Source organism: Anser cygnoides, chromosome 11 (genome assembly GCF_040182565.1).
Source record: "Anser cygnoides isolate HZ-2024a breed goose chromosome 11, Taihu_goose_T2T_genome, whole genome shotgun sequence".
Lineage (NCBI taxonomy): Eukaryota > Metazoa > Chordata > Aves > Anseriformes > Anatidae > Anser > Anser cygnoides.
In genome coordinates, this window is record NC_089883.1 from 12,573,700 (window position 1) to 12,593,363 (window position 19,664).

The window sequence follows — 19,664 nt, forward strand, 5'->3', positions numbered from 1 at the left end:
CTGTTCTCTCCCAGTGGCCCTGTCCTCCTGCTGGAACAGAATGGACTGGGTAGGTCCCCACTACCCTGGATTTATCTGGCATGCAGAGGTGCCCCTGAGTGCCCAGCAGGTCTGGGGGATGACAAGCAAAACAAATCAGACTTGCCCTCACCCATCGACTGCTTCAGAGCACACAAAAATGCTCCGTGGGGAAATGAAGCAATCAGCTTCAATTTCTCGTGTCAAAAAGCACCCCAATGCTGTTGTGTTCCTTCTTACACTCCCAAATCCCCTCTTCCTCCTTTCCCACTAACCAGCTTCTATTTTTTTCCCCCATGGCCCTATCTGGGCCAAGGTCCTGCTTCATTCACACAGCTTATGGATCTGGCACAGCCCTTTCCAACCCTGTCTCACTAAATAAGAAAAGTGAGGCGAGGAAATGCTGTTCTCTTCAGCTACCTCATTAAAGTTTTTCACTTGATATGAATGCAATCAATAGTGCCTTCCTGAAGAAGCTTCAGTGACAGGAGCAATTAATTTGCTCCCACTTGCCAAGGCTAATGTGCCTCAGACACACTGGCCTTAAAGTATGGGGTGAGCCTGGCAGAACATTATTCCCATGCAGCTAAAACACATGGGAGAACGCCCCATCAATAGCATGCAGCCTCCATGGTAGGAAGTCTTGGAAAATGGCACGGATTGCAGCAGGAACCTCCTCACGCCAGGCTCCAGCACTTCTCCTTTGAGGACCCTCTGTTACTGTGACACTGCAGCAATAACAAAGGCTGCCAGAGAGCCCCCTCCAAAAACAATGGCCTGAAGACAAATGACAGGCAGCTGGCAGGATACGGGCGTCGAGCTGCGGGCAGCTGGTGCTGGCAGAGAAATGCGGAGACGTGAGCTCTCTGGGAGAAAAGCGAACCTACCACGGTGCCCAGCGAGGGGACGTGTAAGGAGGAAGCTGGGAGGAGTCTGAGGGAAGAGGAAAATGAGAGGCTGGAGCAGCAACCAGCTCTCCCAGTGATTAGAGATCATTAGCAGATCAGCCTCTCTCTTTTGAAAGCCTTTATAATTTTATCACAGTGTGAAAGCCCAGACTGAGAGCCCTCTGACACGCAGAACAAGAGGCTGGGCACAGGCAAGACCCTCTTATTGATGTGCCCTGTGCCCCGATCAGTGGGGACTTCTTTTCAGGGGTCTGGGGGGCCTTAAACCTCCCAGATGCTACTAAAGGGAGCCAGAGGCTTCCCAGGGCCAGCCCCACAGGTGATTGTGTCACGCAGGCACCCGGCTACTAAGAACAGCCCAGAGACGAGCCGCCGTGAGATGGCAAATGGCTTTCACTCGCTACGAGCTGCATCTGAACCACTGACCTAGAGACAAATGGCTCCGCGCCCTCCTCCCGGCCCCTCACGCCATCTATTCCCTGTATCATACCACGCTGTTGACAGGAGATGCATTAAGCATCGCCAGAAGGTGACTATAAAAAAAGAAGAAGGCTTTTTCCTTTTTATGGCACCCTCTGTAGCTGCACAGCTATTCAAATATTTGCCTTGCTCCTTATAATTCATTATAACCCATTTTTTACGATACCATCTTTGCAACTGTGTATTCCCATTGCCCAGGTGGAAAGCTTAATTTGAATTATGGCAGCAGAACTTCCTGCCGGAGACAAACCCCACCAAAAAACTTCAGTTAAGGTTTCTTTCTCCCGAAAGGTGACACAGCCCAGGTTAGGGGTTGGGCCACTGGCTGCCCAGAGCCAGTGAGGGAAAGGTAATGTCTGCACAGAAATGCAGAACATCTTCCTTCTGTTGTCTGTCCCTGTTCTGCCAGGATATTCTGCTGCACAAGTGAAACAGTTCGATGTAAAGGCTGTGGTAAAATCTTGAGCGACCTTCTTCTCGTGTGGCAACAAGGGGGTTTTGCTATTAATTTCAGTGCAGCCGGGATTTTCTCGAAAAGGAAAAGATGCTCCAGTTTTGGGACACTTTGTGCAGTAAGAATGCAAATTACTGTAACTGGCATTATGATCCTAATTAGCTCTTTGATGACATTAAGACAAATGCTTGATAATTCTGCCTTCTGAAATGAGGTAATGCAAACTAAGGAAGAAACTCGGCCCATTCTCCCCCTCCCTGCCACGTTCCCTGTATTTGCTGAGTCTGATTTTGCCCAGTGGAGGCCAGAGGTTTTAACGAGTTACTCTCATGGGTCTGCCTCGCTATTTAACGCGACAGAATTGCAAACCATATCGATGAAAATCTGCTAAGCTATTTTCAACTGCTCATGGAATGGGACCCTGCTGTGCTGCTCGAGTACAATAATTCTGTGCAGCTCCTCCCCTCTCAGGAGCCAGTTATGGATTTGGACTATCATTACATCCCCCAGGCCACTAGCCATGTTAAGTTAATTTAATTTAAAGGAAGGCTACAAATAGGTCAGAAGAACCTAGGGGAATTAGCTGTTCAAATGAAAATGGAAATCAATTGGGAGCTACAGTCTCGCAGTTGTTGGAAGCTTTCTCCTGGTCCTGCCCGGCGAGCAATTGAGCCTTTGAATCAGCTTTCTGAATCTCTTTGAATCTTCCTAAAAGCGACGTCATCTTTCAGATGATGTAATCTGTGGCCAGTAACAGACCTGAGAAGATGCATTTCCTCCATTCTGAAACTTTTATATAATATGGAAACTCGAGGGGAAAAAAGGACAGCATCCAGGAAGGTTTGCACGTTTTCATTGAAGTAATAGTCTGAAAATGACACAGTTGTCCTTTCTTCAGGTTTCAGCTGCCAAAATTGAAAAGTACACCTTTTTTTAACAAAAATCATTAAAAAATCCTCTCACTTATGACAATCTCTTATTATTGTGATATATATCAAAACCAGTTAGATCCTTTCCTACTCACCATATTCTCTCGCATAAGATTCTGAAAACAAAACGTTTTGGTTAGCATTGCCTACGTGCTATCTGAAAACCAATTTCTAGGAGCAGGATATTACTGTTGTGCCAATAAATGTTCCTTGTCCATAAGTCACAATAGTTTGATCTTAAATAGAGGATACTGCATCCTGGCACCAAACACTGGGGCAGATGTGCATAAAACAGGGAAAGCTCAGCAAATTGCTCTTAAGAAAAAAAAATCAATCAATTTTCCTATGAAAACCTAAAGGGGATTTTTTATTTTTGTTTAACACTCGCAGTCTGCGCTGTCTTTTGATTGGGTATGTGGGTTACAGGGCATTATTCTGCTTTATTATTTCTTCTGGGTGACCTTGGGATAAAGTCTGTAGGATATTACCATTCAGTCTGCTTTCTCTGAACAGTTTCTCAGGGATGACACCGTGAAGGCCCAGCTCCCTGTGCCTGGGAGCTGCAGCGTGCCCCTCTTTTCACATGGCCCAGAACCACAAACCTGCCTGGATACCCTGAATAGCTGCTGGGGTGGGCCAAAGGCCGAGGTGAGAAGAGTTCCCCTGGGGTGCCACCAAGCCTGGCAGCATGAAGCAGGGTTAGGCTGGGCGTGCACAAGCAGCAAGTACTGCCTTCTGCAGTTTCTTCTGTTTTTCTGCTGCCGTATCCCGAGCTCAGGTTGCTCCCTGCTGCAGCACAACCACTTTCCCAACCACTCCAGAAAGCGCAGGGGTCACCTGTAATCTTGTCACCTCTTGTTGGGCCACCTCTGGACTACTCCCACGGCTGCAACCGAGGCATGACAGGAGTACCTGTGCTTGTTCTCACCCTGGCAGCACAGCTCCAGACCCAGACTACGTTGGCTGCCCTGGATTTCTGCTAATGCACCTGGTAACTACCAGACACCAAAGCTTATAAGGCGATGAGCAGGCACGCTAGGCTCAGCCAGCTCAAGCATGCCTCCCTCCACTGCAGTCCAACTTCTGACTGCAGGACAGATACGGGCAGATACTTCAGAAAGACTCTATTTATATTCTGCCCTACTGGTAAATTCATTCCTTGGACCACTCATGCAAAATGGATAATGCAAATAAACTGCTACATTTGGAATTAAGCTTATTTTTGTACTCCAGTGAACATGAGCGCAATGGATTTTCTTTCTTTCTTTTTTTTTTCCCCTTCTTTAGGGTGTTTGCTGAGCTGCAGGCCCCAAAGCACTTGGTTCAGGTCTGGGGGAGGATGTCACAGCAATCTGCTGCTGCTGAGACAGAATGGCGCAGGCACTTCAAACCACTGGCTCTCGAGCCCACAGACTCATGACTAGCATTGATCTGGAACTGATGAGTGGCTGGCTGTTTTACAGCATTGCAGCCCTAGAGAAGGCTGCTCTCTCCTCACTGCAGGGTGAGTGATAAATTCATGCAGAGCATAGCCAATTGCAGGGGAAGAAACAGAAAGGCTCTCTCAACTCAGGAAGTGACCACTCATCCCTGTACTCACTCAGAGTGACACTAATGCACAGATGTAATGTTCATATAGGAGACAGAGCAAGGAGACTGACATCTCTGCGCACACTGCATCCTCCTCTCCTCCTCAAACAGGACTCAGTGTCTCAGCAGTAGGTACAAGCGAGGAGCTAAGTTCCCCATGGCAGCAGTGATTGCTCCAAGAACTGTCAGCGTGGTTCCAGGGAGCACAACAGCTTCCTCCCACACAGAGATGAAGCAGCACTTCTCTTCCCCATCTCCTTGGTGCTTTGTAGCATGCACTGCACCAACGGCAAGGGATTGCCCCTTCTCTCTGCTTCCCTCCCTCATTCAAGAAGGTGGAAAACCTCCTAGAGCCGCACGCTCTCTGGGAAACTGCTGCTTGGGTCGAGCCCTGTTTGAAAAAAGACTATCGTGTTTGCTCTGCTGGGCTCTGCAATGCATAACAGAGTCTGCATTGCAGTCTCCAACTGCAATCCAACACCATCTGTCCCTTCCACTTGCAGCACTGCATCACTCCAGGGAGTCTGCTTTTCAGGAGGGATCCAGAGTGTGCCCAGCTATGCTGTCCCCTGGTGCCCAGCACAGCCAGCAGAAGGGCAGAAAGCCCCACCCCGATCCGCAGTACGAGACTGGAACCACCACGGGCTGCTCAGTGAAACCCTGTGAGAAGCAAGACAGGAAAAGGGTGCAGAATTGCTTCCTTCTCACTATGTTTTTAAAAGAAAATCAGTGCACTCAACAGCAATTTTATTTAACTCCTTTTCAACCACTTTATGGAAAGGAAGTCAAGTAGCAGAAGCGTGCAAGTGCTGAGCCCTACACTCCCATGACTATGTAAATCAGCATCAAGGAGCTACGTTGGTATCAACCTAGGCCGCCAACTCCCCTTTCCTGAGTGTCAGAGAAGCAAGGCAACCAGGGGACAAGACAACAGACCTGGAGATACTTCATTGCTCAGCCCAGTCTCCGAGCTACTGAGCCACACCAGGGAAGACATTTCTGCTTTATTGGTCTCCATCTTTCAATGCACATCCCGTCTGTCTGTGCTATGAAGCAAATTAACCTAGTAGTGAATTCTTCAGGGCTGTAGCTGTCTCTTCCTATGCATCTGTACAGCACCTTGCACAATTTCGTCCCAAACTTCAGCAAGGCGTTGTGCCCTGCTCTAAGTGAAACATTCACAAATCATAAGGCTACAAAGATGAAGCCCGAGATTTGTAAGGTATGCACCAACGCTCTCCCTCTGAGTCCGTGACGCTGGGAGGAGGAAGCGGTTCACCTCCATCGTGAATTAGTGTTCTGACAGCTCGGTGCTATCTAGCCATGACTTGCATGGCTGCTTTCCCTTCACATTCCCAGGAGCACACTCTGCATTAGATCACGTTCTGCATCAGCCTGTGCTCCAAAGCAGAGGAGAAAGAATGGGGAAGAAGATGAAATTGCCTTGACCAGCTTTCATTGTCCTGAAAATATGCTACTGACATGTGGAGAAAGCTGCAGGGAGCTTTCTCTCTGCTTTGGAGAGCACAGAGACAGGAAAAAATAACTAATTTTCGAGCTGCTTGTAAGGTTGTGGCTTCACTCACAGTAAGCCTGACAACTCGCCCTGCATATTGCAACTCCCCTGAGAACAGCACAGGATACTGGGGCTCTTGCTTTCCACCAGACCATTATGTTTCTAAACGGACCCTATTTGTCTGCAGAATGTTCTTCTTTCTTCTTCCCCTCTTCCATCATGTCAGAGAATTTAGAAAACGAGAAGGTTATAAATATATAACTAAGCCATTTATTCAGGAGCTAAGCATGTAGAAGTTGCTTGGGTAAATAAACGCCGCAGGTTCTGCAAATCAGCTGTCTCTAGACCCTTCCTCTGTGCTGTCTCTGGACCCCCTGGGACTCTGAGAGGGCAAGACCACACTGTCTGGCTAACTGCTCCCCACACAGGCAGCTCTAGCTTCACACTGCCTGCAGCAGACCCACGTGCACTTGCTCCCCACTCAACCCATGCATCCCCCCCCCAGAGCACACACACTACGACCCTGAAGGAGATAGCACAGTCTCAAGTGACTGTGCAACAGCAAGCTGATGGCCCTCTTGGGAGCCTGCTAAAAGCAAAGCATTACACTCAAGACACAATCTTTAGCATTCGCACTGGAATAAAGTGGGAGAATGGGCATTCAATCCAAGCACCTTTGTGTAATACCAGCATAAGCGGAGAAAATATTTAGGATGCAAGTGCACCGCAGCCTCTGCTCACCTCCTCCCACTGATGAATGTAGCGGATGAGCCGGGAGAGCCGCAGGAGCCGCAGGAGGCTGAGGATCTTAGTGAAGCGCACAATGCGCAGCGCCCGGGCTGTCTTGTACACCTCAGAGTCAATGCGGGTTTCAACGATCAGGAAGATGTAGTCAACGGGGATGGAGGAGATAAAATCCACCACAAACCAGCTCTTCAGGTACTTCATCTTGATCCGCTGTGGGTCTAGGATGATCTCTGTGTTGTCCTCCACCACGATGCCTGTTCGGAAGTTGAGGACAAGGTCGATGAGGAAGAACGTGTCCGAAACCACATTGAAGACAATCCATGGGGTAGTATTTTCATCTTTGAAGAAAGTGATGCCCACAGGGATGATGATCAGGTTCCCTACCATCAGCAGCAGCATGGTCAAATCCCAATAAAACCTGGACAGCAAGACAGAGACATGTGAGATCAGCTATGGAGTGGGAGACCAGGGAGCCCACATCAACAGAACTGATGTGCTTTATACATCTCTCCTGTCACTCGTTACCTAAGCTTTGCTAGTCTGCCTGATGTTTTCCCAGTGCACAAGCTGCTAACGTAATTAAGTGCTTAATAGCACAGGGACACTCGTCTTCGGGCTAAGAGAGTTCAGAGAGGAATTGGGTACGTGGCTGGATGTGCTCCCTGGAAAACTTTGACTGGGCCTTCAGGGCCACCAAGAAGACAGAGGTATTTGAAGTTACTACAATGACTGTTATGAAAAGGGACAGAACAAGTATCTAGAAGGGCTCAGAGTCGGCACGTCAATAAAGCCATTTGGGGTCACAGTCATCAGGCTTGCTCCTACTGTCTGATCCTCCTTTGGAAGCAGCCAGCGCTGGTAGCACTGGGATCAGAATAGAACTAGGAACGGCTGTGTTTGGTTTAGCTCTCTTGTTGAACCAAGCTTACACTGAGCCTAGACTTGGAGTTTAGTTCACACTCTATAGACTCCTCTGCTGTACAGAAATGATCAATAAGGCTCAGAGTCATGCACCTGGAAATTATCTATTTCATTTCTAAAGTAAGCAACAACAACATTTAACTACTGTGTCATGAAGCACAGTCTCCAAGAAACTTATCTTCACTTCAGCGGCAAGTCAATATTATCCAGCAGGCCTTACAACAACACTCATTTTCATTCTTGAAGGCACACACAGCCTAAATACAGTTCCTAATTTATTTGTTTGGGCTATTTAAAGATTTTCCCCAGGTTCTAGTGTAAACAATACACAATCACATGATGTTGCTGTGACTCAACCAGAGTGAGGACTTAATTTTTTTCTGGATCTCATACTTTGATGAGGAGTCTCACAAAGGACCCTCAGTGCCCAACACTGGTGCTCCAATCCCCACCAAATGTTTCACACGTAGAGATGCCAATGCACTGTGGTCTCACAATGCCAAGATTTCATCAGCTCTACATCGTATACTGCACGGCTGTTACTGTTACACTGTGAGGTATCATAAATAATTTACAAACAGATGCACTTGTCACAGCAAATAGACAAAGTGCACAGAACAAACCGATTACCGGGTTCGGTTGCTTATACCTGAAGATGAGACATTCAGAAAGCTGCTGTCGCTCTTCTAGTCGGTCACACCAATTAGCATGGTATTTATATTTTTCTTATTAACCTCTTGAGTACCAAATAAACCTAACTCCCTTGACTATAAAAAGGCAACAGCAAACTAACAGGACTCAAACACAAGGGAGAGAATTGTGCCTTCCTTTAAAGCAGATCACCACAATACCAGTGAAGTCAGTGGAGTGACTCTGGATTCCCAACGATGCAGTGAAGGAAACTGCTGGGTTTGCCAAAGGAGGGCATCCCCATGCTGCTTGTCCATCTGTCTGACCAATTACAGTCAAAATCATGGAAATGTTTTAGAAAAAAAATGGATTTGCCTCAAAGTTCCTCAAAATCTAGCTCTGGTAAGAATTGTTCAGCCTAAGCCCATGCTGTGGACCAGACTGAGCTGCTGCAGAACAATGTCGCTGTAGTGAAGCAACTCATGGATTCGTTAAACTCTCAGCAGGAAAATCAAAGGGTAGAAGATAACTCAAAAGCCCTGCCTGCACAGATTCTCTCTCCTTGGTGAGAACCTAACACTCTGAAGCACCTCTAAACATGTTTACGATCCCAGCCATTACACATGGGCAGACAGGGCCACAAACCAGCAGCCTGCAATTCTCAGAAACATTCAGCAGAGGCTGATGGCAACTGGCTTTTGTGTAAGCCAAGTTATCCACTAACGAGGTTTCCAAAAATGTCATCAACCATCTCCTTCTTGCTCTCAAAGTGCCATGCCCCTGCAGGCAAAGTATCATGCAGTCCTTGGCGTAGTATAGAAGTACAGTAGGTGCTGGTAGACACTCAGCCATGAGATAGGTCCGTGTGCTTCTGAGAGCAAGGCCGCATCATACAGCAATATGCATTAATACTGTACAAATCCATGTTGCAGTCTTCCTTATTAAGGGTCTGAGATGATGCTGCATCTTTCCTAGTCAATTAATCTAGATAATCGCACAATAGCAGGAAGTCTGGAAGCAGTGTGTACGTTATTACTGAAAATAAATAACTTCCCAGCCATCTTTAATTTGCCCACAGGGGATACAGGAGGAAATATGCACAAAGAAAATTATTTTTCCCAAGTTTCAAATTAATGGCATGAGACAGATGTGGCCAGACACACACAGATGCAAAGGTAAGTGGCTTTCCTCAGAGATCTTTGGATTTTCCTGCCTCTTATGTCTGCGTTAGCTGGTGATTTCAGTACTAAGCGGCAAGTGGGGACGACGACAGCAGCGGCCAGGACTGCTCACAGTTCCAGTGAGCTCTGCACACACAACCCCAGTAAAATGCTTTCTGTCTGACTGCTGCCCTGGTCTCTTGTAGTCAGGCATGGTCATACCACAGTGAGTTGTGCTGCATCCTGAGCTACAGGTTGGTGTGCACAGTATTCCAGCACAGCAAATTCACCTGCCTTTACAACATAAACTTTCTAGAAGTTAAAATTTAACTCTTAGGATTCCACAGTTCCTGCACATTGCATCTACATGGGAAGTATGATCTGCTCAGGGTGGCATCGCTGGATTTACACTGAATAGATTCTCAGGGTCCGCAGCACCTCAGAGGTCTAGTACCATCCATGTGTCATTTTGTATTTACACTGAGGAACACTTTTCACTCCCTGTAAATTATTGGCCAGAATGAGTAACAGTGCATGCGATGTATGTAAGGGCAAGCACCAGCTATTAATAACCTATGTTTTCTGTATTTCTGCGCTTCCTTTCACCCAGCGATTCCACAGAGCTGATGGTGATGAAATTGGCTGCGCTGCACCCATGAGAAGCAGAGTTATTATCCCTGTCTTGCAAATAGAGAAGCCATGTGGCAAAGTTGAGAGAATGGGATTTGTCCACTGAAGTCTGAGGCTAAGCACGGACTACAACCTGAACTTGATTCTTGAGTCTCACCAGACTGGAAACTATTCTTATGGCTTGACAAAGGGTCCAACAGAGATTTGTATCATTGGCGTCTTCCTCTGATATCCTGTCTCCTCTCCTCTCTTCCTATTTTCAAGAGCCTACATAAAAAATTAATAAATATGAATGTATTGTTTTATTATAGCTGACTTAGTGCAACTGAGTAGCTCCCAGCATGGGGAACAGCCAGCACTATATAAAACAGTTGTCTTGTTTGAACACACTTGTTTTCAATACTGCATCCTACTTCTATGCCACTTCTTGGAGCTGAAAATCACATTTTAACATGCACTGCTACCTTTGAATGGTTAATTCCAAATATATTATTTAGTTCTAACAGAATGTGTATGAGAATTAGTGTGGGCAAAAGCAATTCAAGAGTATATGCTCATTGAACATATTTGGTGTCATGCAGTTGATTTGATACGAGGAATGCTTCATAGGTATTAGTTTGTGGGCTTTGACAAGCAAGTTGGATCAGCTTTCTGTTCTGTCTAGTGCATAATTTAACAGCAGGCAAGGAATGTGGCTTTCAGATGTAATTTTTCTGTTAAATAAACCTTGATCTTTCAAAACAATTCTATGGTGCAGTATAACCGTTTCTAGAGCACGAGCTCAGGAGGGATAGTGACCACTGGACTGAAAATAACAAACTGCAGGGGTTAGCTTGGTCAGCATTGCTGCGTCAGTCTAGCATTCACAGACCGCTCCTGAACAGGGCACATCTGTGGCCTTAACTTCTGTTCTCCTTGCTTGGTAGTGCTTGCACTGTCAAGAGAAAATAGACTTGGGCAACCTCACCTTTAAATTAACAAAGCTTTTTGGATGTTTTCAGCTTCTGCCGTAAGGCAGCCAACTCAGGGTTGAGCTGAGGAGCTGCCTGACAGTGCACAGGAAGGAAGCAAAAATAAAAAGGCATCTAACTGAAAATGCCAGGGAGCCAGGATATCCTCACCAGCGATGAATTTAGCTCAGACACCTTGTCGAACCTTCCTAACCTTACAAGAGCACATCTTTAATGAACATCTCTCGCTAATACCAAAACCAAAGACATACCCAATTGCTCTACCAAGCCCAGGCAGGCGCAGTGCCTCAGTGCTGACTCAAGAAACAGAGTGCCACCTACTGAGTCACCAAAGTCATCTCGATCCTCCGCTTTGCATGGGGAGGAATGGCCATATTATTTCTTTAAAGAGCTGATGAAAATCTGCCCTCTTCTGCAGAGTGGCAGCTCCCTTCCCCCTCCGGACTGTATGTTGAATTATACACTGCTGTGCTCACCAGCAACTATCCTGACAGGAAAGAGGCCACACTTTAATTCCCAGGACTGCTAGTCAGGCTAGAAATAGAAATCATCTTTTGTAAAGAGCATTAGCGGATGTCAGCGTGGCTGGTGGGAGGAAAGTGTACTCCAGAAAGCAGCCATTCACATAGGTAACAGCACAGACGGGAGAAGGGAAAGAAAAAGGAGCTGGAAGAGCTCCTTCCCTGTCTCTGGAAGCATTGCTTCTTCCAGATATGAGTAGGCGTATTTCTACTGGAGAGTTACAAAGTTTGCATTATTCACAGAGATAATAGCAAGAACGTGGTGATTCATTGCTCCTAAACACACCAAAGGATACTTAACCAGCTACTGAGTCCAAGAATTCACTTGCTAGAAGTGAATTTATTTATAGTGATTTATTCAAATACCTGTGCACTTGAAAACCTCTTTGAAATGAATACCCACCAAAAAAAAAATTTCAAATTACTTACATAAATTTTCTGTGTGCTATATAATGGGAAATGAGAAGGGGAACCTATTTAAAGAGTAAGACAAACAGTTTTAATTCCTTCTGACCAACCTATGCAAATAATCTGTATGCTCTGCCATCCTGAGTAAAACCCCTGAGAGCGCTGAGAATTAGCCGTGCACTACGACAGCACGAGGAAAAGGGCTCTGCCGTGCCCCAGCCTCCTGCAGAATTCCCTGGCCTTCTGCTCCGGCAGCGCTGGCTGCTTCTCCTTCAGGCAGAGCCGGCTGCTGATCCGAACTGTTCGTCTTCCCTTTCGACTTAGTCGCCACAGTGATAATGATGCCTCAGCAGGGTACGGAAGAGTAAGGGGCACCACTGAGTTACTCAGATGGGATGCAAGTCTGCATGTGATTAACTTTCCCATCAGGAGTGCGAGGACTATTAGCTAGTCAAGAATTTGAAGTGCTTACACAAGCAGGTGTATGATTAGGGATATCTCGCAGTACAGCACCCGCTACAAAGGAGGTGTATGCCTTGGGGCACTTTTGTTCCATCTAGATTTCTGAAAACTCATGTATTGCCTTTGACAAATTTTTCATAGAATTCAACTGTCAGTTTTACTTCAGGCAAGCTATTTTCTAAGGTCTCAGTTTCGCCTTTCACTTAGATTATCTCCAGTCTACATAATTGCTCACCTAATCCCCTCTGAACACCGCAGAATTCCATACCGTGTTTGGAGTTTAACACACATGCTCATATTATCATCTTCAGATATAATTACTGGATTCTGGTGAGTGGAAAATTAAGAAAGCTATTGCTTATGCAATAGTTCGGAATGGCATTTGCAGTCCAAGCAAGGTAGCACATTAGCTTTTTTATTGCTTCTCTATCATCAATTTTTAAATCTAACACTTCTCCATTAAACAATAATCAACAGCCTGCATTTTTCAAAGTTACGTCCACACGTTAATTAAATCCCAGCAGACCTACGAATTATCATCCTACGTTATCAACAGAAAGACTGTAAGATACCAAAGATTTAAGCAATGTATTCAGAACTAGCATGTAGAAAATATGGATGCCTAGTTTCAGAAGAGGTTTCCAGTTACGGTATATCCTGTAATTTGCGGTAACAGCAAAGGGGAAATTTCCATTCTCCTTCTTTGTAGAAATAAACATACACATTACTTAGCGATATTTTTATTCCAGTTATAATACTTGACAATTTGCAAACAACACGTTTGAGGCACTGATGCATTTACCCTATTATAACAGAACACATTATGATTTATTCCCTTTCTTTAACTTACAAAGCATAATGCATTACATTAATATCAGTTAGACTAAATTATTAGTTCTCTGATAATACCTATGATACACCCACTCTATTGTGAGGCTTCTTGAAGAGATGAAGATTTGCAGTATGGATGTTGTTATAGGAGGACTCCAAAGACTGGAGGACAAGTAAAGCAGCCCTTAGGCCAGGGGCAGGCTACCAGGGAAGGCGTTTGTACCACGCCATGGCACAATGCTCTGAGTGAAGGAGGAGTTGGGGGGCTGCCGGTACAGCCCCTGCTGCCAGCGCCCAGTGGCCTCTGGAGCAGCCAGAGCAGACCATGGGCAGCTTTCTTCTTGCTGGCACAAGTCTTGGACCTTGTGTTTTCCACTGGCTCTGGACAAAAACTGCAAAATGTGATGTGAGCTCGTTAGCAGCAGAGTGGCCTTTTTCTTCAAGCATTAGCTAAGAAGAAACAGCACAGCCGGCACCTTGCACAGGGAAATCTCACTCTCTGCGGTTCTGGGTGGCTGTGACAGCCAGCACTGACGTGGGAGCTGCCAGAGGAGCCACACAAAACAGATTTACCAAGAGAGAGGCATTTCTACAGCCTCCATCTGGTACCACCGGTCAGCTTAAAACAGGCTTTGTGAATCAGCCCAGGCAGGCAGCCCTGCCGCTCTGTGGCTGTATCAGGACAACTTCGCTCCCTTCCTTATTTTTCTGTCTCAGAAACCCCAAGCGCTTTCTCATCCTTGCACTGAAATGTACCAGTCATGAACCAAAGCCTCGCTAAGAAAAGCACTGTTCAAGCATGCCAAAAAAATGGAACCTTGCCCCAAAACCTGCTGACACACCTTCTCATAAGTGTTTTAACACTCAAATTTAACTTTGTATCATCTGCTCCCCTAATCTGAGGGAGTTTAAGTGGCTTGGCTAGGACAACAGCACTCCAACCACTAGATAGTGCTGTCTTTCACTCAAGTTCCTCCAAATGCCATGTGTGTGAACTACGCAGCAAGTGGCATCACTAAGCTCGGTTTCATGCAGACCTAACAAACCTTGCAGGGTGTTGTTTCATTACAGTCTGAGGCATGTCAGGACAGAGGAGTTCACGAGGCTGCAGCGCTGCCGCCTGGCTTGCACACGTCCTGGGATAATAAGACTTCTGGACATCTAATCTGTAAAGTCAACATCTACCACCTAATCCTGCAGAGTGCTTAACAGAAACTGTACAAGCATTTTCGAGAGTTTTATGTGCAATATGCCATTCAATAAATGCAAATGTATTGGAACACTTACACCTACTCCTTGGCCTGCAGACATACTGTATCACACAGAAACAATATGCTCCTGCATTTCATTTCCAACAATGCTGAAACAGAAACATGTCACAAGAACAAGAAAAGCCACAGTGGATTCTGCTCAAAGTAGTCAACTGACCACTCTCCTGAACTGACGCTGCCTTCCTGCCTGCAGATACCTGCCTAACATATTAAGTGGTATTTTAAATCTGCACTTAGAATCCAGCCTCCTCAGAAAGGTAAAAATAAATGCACAGACAGAAGCAGAGGTAGCCACAAGAGACCTTGTTTGTTCTGGCTCTAAATTTGGAGTACAGAGGCCAATACAGCACACCTCCCATTTCCAACTAAAAACAGCATTGGTGATACTTTCTCACTTGTCTGGACACAGCTATTACTAGCTCATGGAGAATTCCCCTGTAATGAGCTGCAAAAGCAGTGAGATTTTTGTGCGTATTAACTGTTGGAAAGCTTATTCCCTTTCTTCCTTGAAGGCCTGAAGGAAGAACATTTACACACCAGACCTAGACAATTTATTGTTCTCATAGCACCGTTGCCCAGGAGGAGGTGATCAAAGATACAAATTGTTATGCAGGGGGAATTCATCGCCAGGAGTGGCTGGAGATACCACTGGGAAGTTAATACAGTACAGATTCCGTGGGAAATTTATACGCATGAGCTTTCTGTAGATGGAAACCAGCCCAGTGCAGCTGCTGGCAAACCAGGCTCTAACCTGCTGGATGGGCTCCTCTCCCTGCTGCAGGTACGAGATCATTTCAGCCTCCCCAAGGAAGGGAGGTGCAGGCAGAATACACAGCAGCTGCTGGTGCTCTGGGATTACCTCCTACACAGCCACATCGCTGCACAAGATGTGCTCTTCTCCATCCCATGCCCTTCTCATCAAACTTCATCAGAAGGAACCTGCAACACCACAGTCCCCCAGAGTTAAAACTTAAGTACAATTTTCTATTTGTAGCATTTAACCAAAACTGCAGGAACCCTTGCGCTCATGGCAGACAGCCTAAGCCAGAGCTTAACCCTTTCTTCACATCCCACTCTACTGCACTTTTAAGTATGTCGATTCCCCCTCCTCAGCCCCACATGCCAAATCCCAAAGGTTTTCAAGGTGTTAGATGTGTATTGATTTCATAGAGCTCCCAGCATACATTATGCATGAGACTGACATGCTAAGGGCCTGGCAATGCCACATTGTTTGATCTTCTGAAATCTCTTGCTTGTATGAATATGGAAAAGTTCCTCTTTGTTTGCTGTCCATTGATCCAGACGTTGACCCTTCTTTGTGTGCATTTATCTCTGATGATTTAATAATGAAAAAGACCAATAAACTGAGGAAAGGAATGAAGCCCCTTTAGGGGGACCTATTGCCACGGAAATATGCCATATGTTGTTGTTGCAGGGAACGGACAGGTCAATAAGGCTGCAGCTTCCAAGTCATCATGAATGTGTTGTGGAATGTAAAAGACTAAAGCAGAAAGACATGCACAAATTATGGCATTATGAAGTTCAGACTCTGACCCACACCCAAGGTCTAGCACGACTCAAATTCAAATGGTTGGGCAGTCTGTTTCAAATGGATCTGCACTAGGGAGCTCCGAGTTGTCTCAAAAAGCAGGAACACTGGGCCAAAGTTTTAATTTGTACCCAAGCAGATGAAGGAAAGGGGCCATGTCTTATTTCAGAGTGCTCAGGCTGCCATTTCTTGGAGACATACAGGTAGACATCTCAAAGCCTACTTCTCTGAATCTTATCTTCCACGCTTACTTGCCAGAGTATAAACAGCAACTCACACAGGATTCGGTGCTGCAGGCACAGACTTCGCATATACAGAGACAATACAGATGGATGGATGCACGCATACCTGTTCAGAGTAAACACTACAGCAAGAGTGGCAGAGAACATATGACACCAACTGAGCTAACACACGTCTTCCACCAACTTAGCATCCCGCTGAGTTACAGGGATGACAGGCTGGCCTGTTAACTGTTTTGCAGTGCCATAGCTCCCTTGACATAATATGAGTCTACTTGAGATGAGGATGTCAGTCTCACCACCAGGAACCCAAATTTACTAAAATTAAACACTAAAATAGGGCAGAGAGATTACGTGAGTCACATATCTATCAGAATCACAGAAACACAGTTTAGAAATTGGAGGACAGTGGAGGGAACATTGCTCTTTCTGCTAGCTGCTATTTTGCATTGGATTGACAAATTCGTGTCCACATGCTCTGCGGTAGTCCACAAAGAGGTGACAACCGCATGCAGCAAACAGTTAAGTCATCTGCCAGCCTGAGAAAAAGACTTCTAGCCACCCGAGATGCTAAAAATGTCTCTCCTAGGTATTGCTATGCTACAGCTTGGTGCTGTTTAGAAATCACGATTCCAGCCCATTCTGCCCAAACGGAAAGCAGGGTGAAACACAAGGTCTCTTCTGACACCATTCCCAAGCTCTCACAGAGGCTCCTGGGGACATTTGGGGCACCCACCATAACCTTTGAAGCATGCACCATCACAGTACCGTCTCCACAACACCTTACAGTGGGCTTAAGCAGCCTTCGAAACAACTTTATGTGCAGTTTGGCTGAGTAGCTGGTCATTTACATCCAGTTTCAATGAAAGACCAGCGAACAGAGCTGTTGCTCAGCTGCATGAAGCAATTTACTCAATAAGATGCATCTCAGCCTGCCTGCAGGATGAGGCACACGTGCTCTCTCACGTGCTTTCTTCAACATCTAAAGTTACCAGGATTTATGGCTGGGACAAGCAACAGCATCTGCCAGACATGGGTACCTGCGTACGCTTACCCCTTCGCCTCTGTGACAGCCGTGGATGTGCCACAAGGGGCCAGGGGAAAAATTCAATCTTTTTTTACCTTTTGAGTGCTGAGATGGAAATCCAAAATGCTGCCAGAGAGAGGTAATGGAAAGTGGTTTGTTTTTTTTCCGTGGTCTGTTTGAATGCCCATGTTCAAATCTGTGTTACTCTGAAGGCCCAAAGCTTCCTAAACCACATGCTCACCAAGGAGAGAGAAAGCTGGAGTGACAGAACATGTTCCGGGCAGGTAGCTTTTGTCCCTGAAAAGAACACTTTACCTCAGACCTTGTGGTTATGCAGCACAGGGAGAAGCAGACCTGGAAGAGAGTTAACTCCCAACTTACACTCCCAAGTCAAATGCCTTCTTTGACAAGCATTGCTTCTGGGTCAAAAACACTTTGGCCAGCACAGATGACAACTCTGGTGCAAATTTTCTGCCTACTCTGTGACCAAAAGTATGGCTTCAAGTGTTACAGGCTGAGGAAATGCCAAAGGAGCAATGTGTAAGAGCGCTCTTCCATGGGGAAGAGCAGATGGGGTGGAGGGGAGTAGGACATGTTAAAGGGTAACGAGGCAGTGACCAGGTGTGTTTCAGTTTCAAAGGCAGAAAATATTTTTCCTTCCTAACTCCTTCTGGCTGCTAATATCAGACTCTTGTTTGCATTGAGTTATTTGGGCTGGAGTAGAGCAAAATGAATCCTCAAAAAGACTAATGCTGCTGGGACTTTGGGGCTACTCAGGTGTCTAACACCCCAGACAAGAGATGAATGACCTTCTAAAAATGCAACAGTTAAGAAAAAAAAACAAGTCCAGTAGCCTCTGATTATTTTAGGTCTCAGCAGAAGCATATTGTGCAACGGCTATGCTTATCTAAGGCATCCATGTGAATCCACTATCCCCTCTAAACGTCGGGTGCTGAATTAATTACTGCATGTACTGAAGCAGCACATAGCTCACAGGGGATCTTTGCCTTTTGGTCTCTGAACTCTTTATGGCAGGGGCCAAGGTCTCACCATCAGCATCTGCCAGCCAGGGAAACTAAGGCACAGAGCAGCAGCCACTTCTTCAGGGCCTCCCTCACACACAGGTCCACAAAAGAAGGGAGGACAGAGGCCAGGAATCCCAACATTCACTCCAGGGTCTTAAGGGCACTCAGATCAACTCAGGACTTAGCACTTGAAGTCCACAGAAAGGCAGTTCCTCCCGCAAGGAGCCTCTGTGTTCCAAAGCCCTTTTCAGTGTCTTAGAAACATTTATTCGTCGTCTGTTCCTGACTTTCAAACTTTGGTAGAGAGGGCACGTCCTTGTTGCGTGGTGGGGATTCTCCTCCAACAAAGCTCTAATCCAGGCTGCAGGTCTCAGTGACCCACACAGCCCTCTCTCTGCACCATTTTGTTCCAGTCAAGAGACCTCCCTGAGCAAGTTGTCACTGCAGCCCCTTCTTTCCTCACCATTCAGAACGCCCACTCCAATCAATGGGAGCTTGCATAACCACTCTCCTTAAAACCACAAAAAGCAGGCAAACACTGGTTGTAAAACACAGCAGCTTGCTGTAACTCTACCACAACATCGAGTGCTCCTCCAATATATATAGTACTTTTCTGCCAGAGGCATCCAGACAAATAGTGATGGGCACCATTAAAAAATGCTTAGATAAATCTTTTCCAGTATGGGCTGGGCTTGATCTGCTCTATTTAAGTCAGTGGAACACAGCCATTGAGCCCTGGGGGAGCAAGTGCCAGCCCTAAATCATTTCTTTGATTAATTGTTCTTGGGAAGGAAGAATTCATTAAGCATTCAGCTCAGCAATTAGAAATAAATATATTTTTAGAATGAACAACCTGCCAGAAACAAGTTGTTTCAGAAAGATACTCAGATTGATGCAGCCCATTTCCCATCAATACATACCGAGGAGGCTTCAGCCTGCCAGGTCCCGTCCTAAGCCAGAGGGACTTTGCAGGAGAAGGGAGCACAGCCCTGTCCCTTAGAACTAGTTGTATGTCTGCACAAGTCCAGTTCACATTCTGTGAGCAACTCTCTAGGAAATAATGTCGTTTCTCTGTATACTAGTTTTCCAGACATAAAATGGGAATAAATATCCTTGCTATTTCACAGAAATATTACAAAGCTATCTCTACAAACAGCTGGGACAGTGCAGATTTGACAGTGATGAAAAGACAGAAGAAAAAAAAAAACACCTGTCAGACATGCAACACAGTGAAAGTGAAGTAACAATCTCTTTAGAGCTTTTGGACATATAAGCAACCTATTTCCCACAGAATTCAGGTGTAACTGAAACATGCAAGTAGCTTTGTTGACACACTAAACAATTATCAGATGAACAGAGGGACAGGTACCTGTGCCA

At 45.9% G+C, this 19,664-nt stretch overlaps 1 protein-coding gene across 6 annotated transcripts in view; it reads right to left on the minus strand.

The window, feature by feature from the left end:
- HCN4 (hyperpolarization activated cyclic nucleotide gated potassium channel 4) overlaps positions 1-19,664 on the minus strand; it is a 151,232-nt gene that overhangs the window by 67,649 nt on the left and 63,919 nt on the right. For all 6 annotated transcript variants that reach the window (XR_010834150.1, XM_067003709.1, XM_048081409.2 and 3 more), the window contains one exon: positions 6,637-7,060. Coding sequence is in view for 5 of the 6 variants with exons in the window: in XM_067003709.1 (XP_066859810.1) it covers positions 6,637-7,060 (424 nt within the window). In the remaining variant the exon portion in view is untranslated. The remainder of the gene's footprint in view (positions 1-6,636; positions 7,061-19,664) is intronic.